Source organism: Budorcas taxicolor, chromosome 10 (genome assembly GCF_023091745.1).
Source record: "Budorcas taxicolor isolate Tak-1 chromosome 10, Takin1.1, whole genome shotgun sequence".
Taxonomy (NCBI): domain Eukaryota; kingdom Metazoa; phylum Chordata; class Mammalia; order Artiodactyla; family Bovidae; genus Budorcas; species Budorcas taxicolor.
In genome coordinates, this window is record NC_068919.1 from 63828219 (window position 1) to 63842241 (window position 14023).

Genomic DNA, 14023 nt, shown 5'->3' on the forward strand with positions numbered 1-14023 from the left:
CCTCCTAGGCTACTCTTAGAGAACAACCTCACCTGTTATTTTTCCAAGAACATGAAAACCATCAGAAATGAGATCCCCCAACTTCCTGCCACCAAAGCAGATAAACCTGGCCACCCTCAGTTCCACACAGAGGAAATGGTATCTCTCCTATCCAAGCAGGCAGAGTTTCCTACCATCTGTCAGGTACCTTGTTCCATCACAAAGATCCTGTCCTCCCACCTCCCTGCCTTTCTACATGACAGTTCCATCAGCATTTAACTTCCTTGAGTCTCCCATCTTAAACCATAAGACACCTCTCCATTTAGGCCTCTCTCTTCTATTACTGCCTTCTTTCCTCCTTGCCTGTCACAGATGAGGTTCATCAAAAAGCTATCTTTGTTTCCCATCTCAGTGATTGTACTTTGGCTCCCATGTATAAAAGCCCACTGAAATCTGCTGAATCTGTTCTTAATAGAGGCCACGAACCACCTCCATGTGGCTAAATCTTATGGAAGCTTAATCTTACTTTTCTGAAGCATTTGATACTATTGACTACTCTGTCCTTTAACTTCTATCATAGCTCATTTCCATGGTCTTCCTAGATATTTTGTTGTTTATTTCCCTTGCAAATTCCACCTCCTCCAATCTGCCCTGTCCCTTAAACATTGGTATCCTGCAGGGTTCTGCTCTCAGCCTTTTCATATTACAGACAACTACTACAAAGGCTTCATCTACTATTAATACTCACTGCTACCACATCAGTATCTGCAGCATGGATCTTACCCATGCTCCAAAAAGATACACCACCGGCACCTCAAATTTAAAATAACCCAATTAAATTTAGCTCATCTTCTTCCCCAAACTCTGCTCTTATATGTTCTCAATCTCAGTATTACCCTATCCACCCAACTGTACAAGCCAGGATCAAGTCACTTTCCCAGTCACTGTTTCAAGTCACTTCTCCCAGGTTAATCATCCAGTCTGTTGACTGAATGTCCTGAGAATCTAACAAAGTTGTGCCCTTTGCCCACCCATGCTGGTAAGCATAACCTGGATCAGTATCACTACTCTAAAATTACTCTTCTACATTGCAGCCAATGTAAGGATGATGAATCTTATCGTATTCATAATCCTTCAGTGTCACTTCACTGCTGCCAGTTTAGAAAACAATCTCCTTAACAACTTTATCCTCTAACTCCTGCTGTCACCTTTCTTGTTAGAAGGAATGGATTCAGCAGCTATTAGGGAAGGATTCATCCTCTCCACTTCAACTCCGTAAGTATGCCCCCTCACCCACCCCCCGCTTGACTGCTGCTGATTTTCCCCACGCAATTTTGCACATCAGTCTCTTTTACCAACTCTCTTCCTTCCTTTCATGGACTGCAATTTTCTTTTTGGGATCTTAATTCCAGTGTTATTTCCCCTATTAAGCTTCCCCTAATTCTCTCCAAAATCACTGAAGATTGGCACAGCATCCTTACCTCTTTGTTCCTTTGACCTACTGCTTACTTTTTAAAGTACTACTATTGCCCAAATTGTAGTTATTTCCTGACATTCTCTGACATCTTAGGGATGTGACTATAACCTGTCCTCGATCCATGACTCTAGTATCTGGCACAGTAGGTGGCATGGGTGACCAGTCAGCATCTGCTGACCTGCAGTTTTTAGAACTGTACATTTTAGTTATCTTAGGGGCCTTAGAGAGCATCTAGTCTAACACTCTCATTACTCAGAGGAAGATACTAAGGTCCTGACAGTTATTTTTCCAAAATCACAGGGCTTGTTTTGTGGCAGAGCAGAACCTAGGCCATTTGATTCTTAGGCTAGTGTTACCCTCACCAGTGTGATGTGCTGGAAAAGTACTCCTCTGGAAAGACGTGGGAGAAGTCGGATTAGGACACCCTGTAAACTGTTCTCCATCTAGGACTTAACTTCTCAGTCATACAGAGAAGAATAAGGATGTAACAGGGACAGAGAAGATAGGGTCCGGAAGACAGATTAAGCCTCTAAATCAACAGTGGATAATCGGAGTGGATCCTGGGCAGCTTGGAAGGGAAGCAACAGGACAGCTGCAATGTACTCTGAGAGTAACAAATAATGGTAAAGATCCAAAAGTTCAACTCCTGACCTAGGGAGAAAGGCAGTGAGTCTAACTAGAAGTTTTAGGAAAGCTACAGAATTTCAACACATGGGCATAGCAATCTTCTACCCGAGAGCAGAGGTTTTTCTATTTATTAAATGTGGTGGTTGTGGTGGTGGTTTAGTTGCTAAGCTGTGTCTGACTCTTGAGATCCTGTGGGCTGTAGCCTAGCAGGCTCCTTTGTCCATGGGATTCCCCAGGCAAGAATACTGGAGTGGGTTGCCATTTCCTTCTCCAGGGGATCTCCCCAACCCAGGAATCGAACCCGGGTCTCCTGCATTGGCGGTAGATGATTTACCAACTGAGCTATGAGGGAAGCCCCTTATTAAAATGTATGTAACTATAAATGGGTTTCACAGGTGGTACTAGTGGTAAAGAACCCGCCTGCCAATATAGGAGATATAAGAGATGTGGGTTTAATCCCTGGGTAGGGAAGATCCCCTGGAGGAGGGCAGGGCAACCCACTCCAGTATTCGTGCCTGGAGAAGCCGGTGGACAGAAGAGCCTGGTGGGCTACACTCCATAGGGTTGCAAAGAATTGGACACAACTTAGCACACACACATGTAACTATAAAGCAATAGTTCACAGATGACTACTAGGCAGAGTAGAAATAAGGTAGAGATTTGGACATTTTGCTGAAATATACTAAAAATATTCTAATACACAATGTACTAAAAAAAATAAAGAATACAGATCTACAGATGTCAACTCCAGAGCCCGGAAACACTTAAATCCTTTCCTAATTGCCTCTACAACCCCTTAACTCAGTTGGGAATTCATCTGACTGGAATGCAAGAATGCATCTGATTGGAATCTCAGTCTCACTAGAAATGAGTCTGGAAAAATGTCGTTTAGTCTTCCAGCCTCTGCTATAAGGGAAGGCCAGTAAAAGGAGCATGAACAGTGAGAAGCCAATGTGTACTGCATCCTTCGGCACACATGCTGGGGACCAAGGGTGCGGTGAGTTCTGTGTGAGCCTGTAGGAGAGCAGTTCTCAGGGGTACGGCTTCCTAGAGGAAGTGGTGTCTAAACTAGAAATGAGCTGGCAGCTTTAAGTAACATCTCTGCAGTAAGGGGCTCAGTGGCAATCTCCAAACATAGCTGAAGGCTGTGTAGAGAGAATCAGAGCAAGGGGCAGCAAGACATCCTCCAGCTGCAGAAGAACCAGGCCAGCCAGGAGAGGAAATGCTCCTCCACCTGAACCAATGCATCCAACAGGTTTTCGAAAGAGGTGAAGAAGCAGTGTGAAGAACAAACAGAAGTCACTAAAACTCAAATGAAGCTGTAACTCCACAGACCTGAATGGGGGAAAAAAGACCCAAACCAGCAGCTCTGAGCCCTCAGCCAGACTCAGTCCAGGCCACAGGACTGTGGGAACATGTGCAGCAACGTGTGCTCAAATACTAGCCCCTGTTCTGAGATAGCTGTGGATCTATAGAGGTAAGGGGAAACCAACGAGATTTAGGCTGTCAGCTAGGAGGGAGCCTCAGAGAGCCCCTGGGGCTGCCCCGGGAGCCAGCATGAGAGCAGTGTCGAAGACAACAAAATTGTGCAGGCGAGACGTGTTGGGAAAGGGGAAGAACTCAGTTAAAACCCTGCAGTGGCTAACCCACTGGTGAGTCAGAAAGCCAAGAGACTGGGGACTTGAACTGAACCAGCTGGTTACCTGTTAAGGTGAGGAAGAGGAGCAGGATGCTGATGATGAAGGGAGACAGCAGCGAAAACTGGGAGGGAACTATAGCAAATGAGAATGAGGCAGAGTCTGAAACAGATATGCGGGCAGCTCCTTCAGAATGAGAAAACCTACACATCCTCATGCTGAAGAACAGAAAAGGGATGCCACAGATTTACTTGGGATAAAAGTAGAAGCACAGCCTTCATGTGAGGCCTGCACAGAGATCAGAACCAAATATTCATGGGAAACTGAATACTGAACTTAAAAAAAGTACCTAAAGGAGCAAAAGGACTGCTAAAAGCTTTATCCCCCAGCAAAATGAAGTTTAGTGAATATTAGCTAATAGATATTCTACCATCAATACGGTCATTCCAAGGCTTTCCTTACCTCTTAGGTTCATCTGATGAACTGGTGTGCCACTGGATTCTTCTTTGCTCTTATAACAAGAAATAGATGTATCTTTAAAGGTACACCAATACTGCTTATAACCTTTCAGAGTCAGCTTCTTTGGCCTATGCGTTGAACAGAATTGGAAGGGGGAAAAAAACCACTTTTGAAATAACTTTATCAATGCTATGTTTTAGCAGCAAAATCTCACAATGTTAAAAGTCTGAGGCCAAGTTTTATATATGCTGAGTTCAGTCCCCTTTCATCTTGTGTGTTATATTCAGTGTTGCTGTTATTGGATTTTCCCCTTCTTCTCAATCTTCTCAGGAGATATTACAGTGAGTGAGCAGAGAAAGACCCTAAGGATAACATTCCTGTATTTCTGTCAGTTGTAGCTGTCCCGATCACGAGCAGGTCACATGGAAAGGACAGGAAAGTAAAAGTGAAGGAAATGTAAATAACTGGAAGGTTCCTGGGTCCTCTAAGTACCTGCAGGTTCGCGGTGTCCGCAGGGCTGCTTCCAGAGCCTCTCTAAACAGGCAAGTTTGCCTGGCAGGTCTAAAGTGCGCGAAGTGCTTATCTCTAGGGATGTATTGCAGTGGTGACTTTCACTTGCCACTCCAATGCCAAACATGAAGCATGAGGAAGAGAGGATTAGGAAAAGTGTAGGCAGATGAAAAAGGTGGGTAAAAGGAAAACAAAGTGGAGGTAGGGAGCAGCATCTGAAATCAGGTCAGTAGCTTAGAAATGTTACTATGTGGAGCTGTTTTATCTTCAGCTACAATAAATGGTTTATTCCAGAGCTTATATTCCACATCACCTCCTTTCCTCTTTCTGTCTTAATGCCTAACTCTCTTGATTCTGTGGAGTATGACTAGACCAACCATTTAAAAATCTAGATAAGATACTCTGGAATCTTGTTGTAAAATATCCCATGAACAAATGAATAGAATCCAATGAGTTCTGGAGCTCTGAACAAGGAAATAACCACTGAAAGTAACAGTTCATTATATACTGCTTTCACCCAGACAAGATGCTTTATATGAACCGTATGTTTCAGAATTTGCATGATGCAATCCATCTAAGTGACACAGTCTCCTCCCTGCCTTAAGCAAAATGTTTATCAGATAAAACAACTTAATAAGTACAGAAATTTTAATTTTGTAAAGGTAAAATTTTTCCGCATTATAATTTAGTGTTCATAATAACTGGCAAATGCTTTTAGAAATGCATTTGCCAGTGACATAAATTTCAAGAATGTGAACATGACTATAAAACTGACATTTATTTACCAATATTTGGAATTCCTTCTCTTTTGTACTTACTTGAAAACTTTTATATAGTCAGCAAGTTCAGGGATGGAAGTGATGTCACCCTAGGAAAAGAATGAAAATATTTTTTTCTCACTTTTAAAAAATCTGAAACTGTTTAGCATCTGATATTAAGAACCATCTTGTTCAATAAACAAGGAAAATTACATAAATTACAGATTATAAAGATTTTAAAGGTATTATATACATGGTCATAGGGTACAAAGGCATTTTCAAATGGCATTAAAAGCTATTAAAAATTTGATCAATACAGCAATTTAGACAATCCACAAGAATGTAGTGTTGATTCTAATATGACTAAAACTGTTTATAGCTGCATACAGAAATATTCTGACTCTTAACAGTCCTGAGAATAGTGTTTCTTCTGTAATAACTAAAATCTAAGCATTTAAAAATTTTACTGAGATCTATTTCCTCTTCTTTTCCTAATATTTTAAATTTGGAGATCAATAAACGGATTTTCCCATGGCTTGAAGTTAACTTTTCCTCTGCAGAAATGTTCTCCCACTACTTGTAAGAGAAAGTGTAGACTGTACTGGCAGAAGATCTCTCTCTACTGTGTTGGAAGCACTAGAGACTAAACAGTATTAATGTAAAAAACTTCCCTGAAAATTTCTGGAAAATCTATGTATTCTCTAAAGCATTAAATATTTCTCTATATGTCCCAAACACTTCATGAAAACCTAGTTCCAAAAAAAGGTATAAGCATCAGACTAAATTAATAGGCAAAAGATTCACCCTACCAAAATTGTTGATGTTTTTCCCCCTTCCAAAGTAATCTCCAGGTCTGAAAGGGCAGCATCAACTTCATCAACTTCTTTGTCGCTGTTGTTCAGATGATTCTCTGACGTCATGATCGACAGCTTATTGATATGATACTAAAACCAGAAGTGACATTTTATTTAAATGATTTTTCTAACTATGAATTTTAAAGTGAGATTATTATCTGTATCTAGATTGAATGTCTTTTGTCACCTAATCTGAAAGGCTAAAAGTCTCCCAAGAATTAGAAGGATAGAAAAATGATGGGCATGGCACCTGAAATCAGTGTCCTAAACCTGCTAATAAATCTTTACTCAAACAAGGAGGATTTTTTTGACAAACACAAATGAACTCAGTTTAGGAATCCCTAGGATTTAGAGTTAACACCTCGTCCACTGAACTCTACACGAGCAGTGACTTTTAAGTGTCCCATCCTCCCTGCAGTATTCCACGTCTAGCACGCAAGCTAGAAGCAACAGGTACTGGATGAATGAACAGAATATGCATAAGGTCTGAATAAATGCATTAACACTGGTTACCTTATCTTACTACTATTACTACTTACTACTGTTGGGTACTATTACCCTGCAGCGGGAAGTTAGTTATCGCTATTATGTTGAAAACTAAAGTTCCACTACCTACCCTCCATCTTCAATTCAATGCTGAAAACCTAACTTACATTGTCATTTATACATAAGAATAAACATGTTTATATGTGAATACATACACCACCCTGACACACATGAATACTCACATATACATATATGTACATACATAATGAGTAGTGATAAGTCCTCCTATATGTATATAACAAAATCTTTGGGTGTAGAACTAGTCATGATTTTAAACACACTTAGATAAACGGTTTAGAACAAATATTAATGATTAGATTCTGATGCTAAACTTAAGAGGTTTTATACAAAGTTAAGCATCACTTAAATCATTTATTTTTCAGAGCACAAAATAAGTAGCAATCCATATTTCTTAAGGATTCATTCACCAAATACAATCTGTTCATGGGAACAATTAGTAAACTAATGCTGAGGCCAATTATCTAATTAACTAATAGAGGCCAATAGGTTCCTCTATTTTAAGATTTAGTGAATTAATAATGACTAGTCGCTAGCTATGGTCCCTCGTGGCTCGGTAGTAAACAACCCGCCTGCCAATGGAGGAGACACAGGTTCGACCCCTGGGTCGGGAAGATCCCCTGGAGAAGGAAATGGCAACCCACTCCTGTATTCTTGCCTGAGAAATCCCATGGACAGAGGACTACAGCTGGGCTATAGTCTATGGACTACAGTTGGGATACAGTCCATGGGGTCACAAACTTAGCAACTAACAACAACTACTCTCTGGCTGTATCTTCAGTTGTGCTGAAATGAGATCCTTATAATGGTAGAAACTTTCATATTCACAAACCATGGAGAAGGAGGTAGGTTGAGGCTCTCAGGCAGTGGTCTCAAATATCAGAGTATAATAAGAAGCATATGGAGAGCTGGTTAAACATAGAGATGCTTAGGTTCACCCTCAGAGATTCTGACTCAGCAAATCTGGAGTCCAGCCTGGGCCCTAGGCTGCTAAGTGCCTTAGATGAATCTGATGCAGAAGGTCCTTATGAGTTATACTGGAGAAATCCTGGCTGTGAATGGGACAGGTCATAAAATCCAGCTTTGCTTTCAAATGTGCATGGGGCAGCTGTTAAATGTTACAATACATGATTGGACCTAAATGCTTAAAAAATAGTGTTACTAACTTTTCTAACTTTTCAAAATCCACAACTTCTTACTCTGAAGTACTCTGTTTCTTATTACTATTGTAGATTTATTACACAAGGAACCAGAAGCTCTAATAAGAGAATAGTTCAAGGTGCAGCCTATGTCTAAAATAAAAAATACTAGGCATCTCCTTGCCATATTTTCCGAGTTTTCCTCTTCTTGTGCTGGATGGCTTCCAAGAGGCTTCGGGTCAGTCTCTGGGAAGGCTTCTAACAACTCAGGGGATTTGTAGTCCAAATTTCTCTCACTGAATCTAGATTCTAAAATGGTCCAGGGAAAGCTATGCTTTGGGGCATTCAGTCTCCATGAATTAAAATCCAGCATTCTGAAGTGTTTTTCTACTGAATCGAAATGGAATATCTAATGTTCACTGGATGGGGTGGGAGCTGGGGAAAGCTGCAGAATAGTCCCATTTCTGTGACAATATGACTATGTGTACACTCATTCAATAACTACTTTTTGAATACCTACTATGTGCTGGGCACTGCATATAACTGTTGGCTTTTTTAAAAAATGAAATAATATATAAGAAAAGCTGTGGTTTTCTCCATATACATTTTACAAGTTTTCTTATTACTTTGTCATCAGCAAAATTTTCACTAGAGAATTACAAGCCCTTACTCTAAGTGGGAAAAATGTAGAGACAATGCTGTAACCAAGTGAGATATTTTCCAAAAACTGTCCCATAGTTTAATTCAAGAAATTCTTCAGGTAGCCTTAATGATCCAGAGACATAAAGTAGAGTCTTAACTGATTAAGCAAGTCTCTAGAAAATAAATAATTAAACTAATTCATCTGTCATTCATTTTCCATCTGGGGTGCATTTTGATTTCCCTCTTTTAGAATATAAACAGAGAAGAAATGAACTGTTCTTCCTCTCGAAAAAACAATGTTGTGAGTCTTAACTGAGAAACTTTTCTGGGTACATAAAAGAATATGGAAGATGGAGAGCATTTTTATTTGTGTTCTAATGAAGAATTAAATCACTGTTAAAGTAAAAGACATTCAAAACTAAATGTTCTTTTTGCTTATAGTACTCAAAGAACATCAACTTAATCAGAACTTTATGTGAAAATGGATTTCCACCATAATCCGAGAACACTTAGATAGCTGAAATGATTCATCTAGAAAGATTAATCTAGTGGTCAGTCAGACCTCAGTGTCTCTAAGAATGCGGAACTGTGGGTGCCGTCCTAATATTACTTTACCAGAGGGGAGATCAGTGGACATTAATTTCTTAGTAAGCCCTACTGTAATTCTGAAATAGGTGGTATGCAAGATCCACATCTGGAAAAATACTAGTTTAATGTTAAGTTACTTGCTTCTTAAGGAATTGCCATTCTAAAGACTTATTTATGTTTAGTTTTACTATTCTATTAAAATTTTATTATCTTAAAAAGTATTAATTTCTGCCATAGCCCATTTTACAAATATTACCATTCCCAGTTATTTATGAAGTTATGCAAGGCTTCATTTCAGAAATCTGATTTTTAATATGGATTTTATTTCCAGGGGAAAACTGGATAGTTTTAAGCTAATATAGATCTGGGGGTTGGAGGATATAGAAAAGTAACTATTTAAGTATGCCACTAAACTCTTACATAAGACAAAAAAATTAAATTCACATATTTTGCCTTCTAAGTGTCTATTCACTTTCTACATAGCAAAAAATAAAACATTATATAAAAATACTATTGGAATTACTATGCCACTTTACCATGTAAATAATCCCCTACCCATTCCCCTTTAAAGTCCAATTTACCAATACTCTTCACTACCTGCAAGGCTGCAAACATCATCATTTCTTCTTCGGTGCATTCAATTTCTTCCAAGAGAATAGCCCATTTGGCCTGCTCATAAAGCTGATTGATTCTGATTGCATCATACTGCAGCAAAAAGAGACACAATTCTTTTGTAATATGTTACCTTTAACATTAACAATAAGGAAAAAAGCTACCCTTAGGGTTATATATATCTATATACGCCATCTCTAATTTTTCATTAAAAATGGCATTAAAATATGCCAAAAGATTTTTACATATTCAGTATTAAGAGTAGATTCTGTATGTTATTTTCCAGGGTAATAACCATTAGGTACACTAGGCCTTAACAAAAGGAATTTAACTTGAAGACATTAAAGTAAGGCAGCACTGACTGCTTTTCAGTATTGTTTTGCAACTTACACTAACATGTCATAATCACAGAGTATATTAATTATTTCAGGGAACATCTTGCTTACTGTGGAAATGCATACCCAAAGTAGCAGGTCCTTGGAAACAATAATTATTTTAAAAATTCAAAATAAAGGGCACACACACATTTGTGTAAAAGACCTAAGTGTTACTGAATTATCCAGTTATATTAATAAAAACTAGTAGTAATATATCTTAGAATAGTAACAAAATGCATAGCCCCTTCCTACCCCATGCAAATGTAACTGTGTTCCCAAAAAACTTTGGGTTTACCAAAATTAGGTATGATAAAGCCTAAAAAAGAATTAAAATGATTTTTTTTATAATTCTATATATATTTTAGTGTTGTACAAAGTATTATTTAAGCACATAATTTAAGATGATAAATACATACATTAAAATCTAGGCTACAATCTAGACATGAAAAGTATGAGAGGCAGACAAGAGAAGTCCCCCCACCCACAAGGATGATACAAAAGCAAAAGATCCAAATCTCTGTGTCATGTATTTTCTGGGGGAAACACTCCAGATTTTATAGCAAATTTACATCTTATCAGAGAAGCACAGTATTTCAGTAGCAGAGATGATGACAACCACTTGACAGTAAAAACATATAACAATGTTTGGCTGTGAAACTGAGAGAAATGTAGACTTAAAAAGAATTTTTTTTTTTTAGAATTTTTTTTTTTAAAGAATTTTTTTGAAGCAACATCTGGCACATGTAATTAGAAATTTGAAAGTAACTGAATAGGTAATCTTTCAGAAAACTCTTCTTCTACCTAAAGTAGAGTTGAAGAGAGATATTAAAAAAGATAAACTAACGTTACCAACTCTGTAGTAAATACAAACCATGGAACACAGTGTGGAGATTCCTTAAAAAACTAAAGATGGAGCTACCATATGATCCCACAATCCCACTCCTGGGCATATATCCACAGAAAAACATGGTCAAAAAGGATACATGCAAGCTTATGTTCATTGCAGGTGCAGCACTGCTTACAATAGCCAAGACATGGAAGCAACCTAATATCCATCAACAGAGGCCAACACATGGAAGCAACCTAACATCCATCAGCAGAGGAATGGATAAAGAGGATGTGGCACATATATACAATGGAATATTACGAAGTCATTAAAAAGAACAAAACAGGGTTTCCCTGGTTAAGAATATGCCCTGTAATGCTGGGGACCCCAGTTCAATCCCTGGTCCAGAAGATCCCACAAACTGCAGAGCAACTAAGCCTGTGCACCACAACTACTGAGTTCATGCGCTCTAGAGCCTGTGCTCTGCAATCAGAGAAGCCTGTGCGCCACAACTAGAGAAAGCCCATGCACAGCAACAAAGACCCAGCGCAGCCAAAACTAAAATAAAATACATAAATCTTTTTTAAAAAAAAGAATGAAATAACGCTATCTGCAGCAACATGGAGGAAACCGAGATTGTCATACTGAGTGGTAAGTCAGACAGAGAAAGAAAAGTATGGTATGATATTGCTTATAAGCAGATTCTAAAAAGAAATGATACAAAGAACTTACAAAACAGAAACAGACAGCCTTACAGAACAATTTATGGTTCCCAGTGGGGAAGAGGGGCAGAAAGAATAGTTAGGGATTGACATGTACACACTGCTGTATTTAGAAGTTATAACCAAGAAGGACCTACTATACAGCACAAAGAACTCTGCTCAATATTACCTAACAACCTAAATGGGAAAAGAATTTGAAAAAGAACAGATACATGTATAACTGAATTACTTCGTTATACACCTGAAACTACCACAACATAGTTAACCAACTATATTTCAATATAAAAGAAAGTTAAAAAATACAAATCAACCAACAATTCAATTATCTTAACAAAAAGAAAGGGTTTAGTTATGCTTCCAACCTACTAAAACAACAGACTTCTTTAAAATACTGGCAATTGTGTCCAAAGTTTTGAGCTTCTAATATTATATTCAAGACTTGCTATCCATATCCAAGCAATTCCTTAACCCACCAACTTCCAAGAAACAAAGAAAAACAAAAATAGATCCCTCTAAACCCTCGGTACCTTTGGATTCAAATCAAAAAAGCTGTAATACTTGAATCGGAGCAGCAAGGCCTCATTTTCCTTCACATCTTGTTCCATGAGAGATCTTGAGGAATCAAGCCACCTGGACAAATTAACAAACACAGTGGAACAAAGCAAGACAGAATTAATTTTCTACCTCTATGTAGATAAAAGAAATTCTTAAATTGTTTATCTATATATTTTGAAACTTACCCTTGGTTGGGAGGGATAAATTAGGAGGCTAGGATTAACATATACACACTACTATTTATAAAATAAGACAACCAACAAGGACCTATTGCACAACTGTATTCAGTTGTACATACAGACACACACACATGCATATATATGAAACTGAACTGCTGTGCTGCACAACTGAAACACGATACTGTAAATAAACTATGCTTCAGTTAAAAAAAAACCTTGTAATTTATAATAGCAAAAAAACAGTAACAAATAAAACAAAAACTTACCCTTGGTTGATTTTTGCTTTGTCAAGAAGGGCTTGAGGTTTGAACATTTTCGCCAAGATTTCTGGTGATGTTATCGGCTGACTGACAGCAAGTATACCAGGGTTGCCTTCTGACAAAGCACTGTCACCAAACCAAGCAGAAGTTGGTGACAAGGGGCTTCCATCATGAGCATCGTAAGTAGGGGTCATTGTTTTACTATAAAGTCCTGGGCTTGAATATATAGTTCCTAATAAATAATGTGAAAAACAGGTAGTAAGTATGAAGGATAGTTATCTTAGTTTTCAGTAATACATGCTATAATGATGTAAAACACACTGTGAAACACAAACTTCGTTTTGGAAGGGAAAGCTTTAGTACATTATTTTACCTCTTAGAAACACATGAAATTAACTTTACTTGAATAGCATTGAGAACATGTAACAATAAGGTCAAAAATATAATTAAGTTGGTAGAAATTCTAGGGAAAACAGTTCAAGAGAATTAGAATAAGTTAAGGATATTGCTGAAGCAGACAGACCAGCACTTTTGTTTTTTTAATTGTGCCAAGGCTCACCTTTCAGAGGGCCAATGTAAAGAACATCAGTGCCTATAGAAAAGGAAAGAAAGGAGTTCAGAAGGTAAAGGAAAGGCAACAATAGAAGACAGAAACAAAGAATGAAGATGAAAAGAAAATGGGAAAAGGAAAACAGATTTTCCTAACTGTGAATCATAACCTGAAATAAATATTTTAAGTGAATTTAAGAATAAAGAACCTTAGAAGCTAAAACCTAAAATGAGCTTTTATTCAACTCAAAACAATGAGGTTGTGCTCTTGGCATGTGTTTAGTGACAAACATGTATATTTATCACCCTCTGAAATCACCATACCCTGTTTTAAGACAGCTCAATGTAACTGAATAAATTCACATAAATTAAGATAATAATTTTATGTTGTTTTCTCAATGAATAGTTGAACTGGCTCCAACAGTTACAAATAAAATATTAAAGCAAAAGGATATATAAATTTTGCCCTAGAAAGAGGCTAACAAAAGTGCATTTTATATTCAATCCCCTGAAGTTACAGAGATATTATCTTCTTAATCTTCAGCTTCTTTAGTGTTAAAGGGCAGGCATACATTTTTTAAAATACTTCTTTTAAAAAAAGAGGCTACATTAAAAAAAATTTTGTTTTGAATTAGTCCACTGATGATCTATTCTCTGTCATTTAAACTACAAAAACAGATTTGATTAAGACTTAAAAAAAAATTCAGAA

General features: G+C 37.8%; 1 protein-coding gene across 6 annotated transcripts in view; it reads right to left on the minus strand.

Moving 5' to 3' along the window:
• The window catches only part of FERMT2 (FERM domain containing kindlin 2), a 72989-nt gene that overhangs the window by 9766 nt on the left and 49200 nt on the right, over positions 1–14023 (minus strand). For 3 of the 6 annotated variants that reach the window (XM_052646178.1, XM_052646176.1, XM_052646175.1), the window contains exons 5-11: positions 13325–13357; positions 12772–12997; positions 12299–12401; positions 9832–9939; positions 6257–6391; positions 5508–5557; positions 4183–4307 (exon numbers count right to left, since the gene is read on the minus strand). In XM_052646178.1, coding sequence (XP_052502138.1) covers positions 4183–4307; positions 5508–5557; positions 6257–6391; positions 9832–9939; positions 12299–12401; positions 12772–12997; positions 13325–13357 — 780 coding nt within the window. The remainder of the gene's footprint in view (positions 1–4182; positions 4308–5507; positions 5558–6256; positions 6392–9831; positions 9940–12298; positions 12402–12771; positions 12998–13324; positions 13358–14023) is intronic. The other 3 variants (XM_052646180.1, XM_052646179.1, XM_052646177.1) reach the window with 1 other exon arrangement.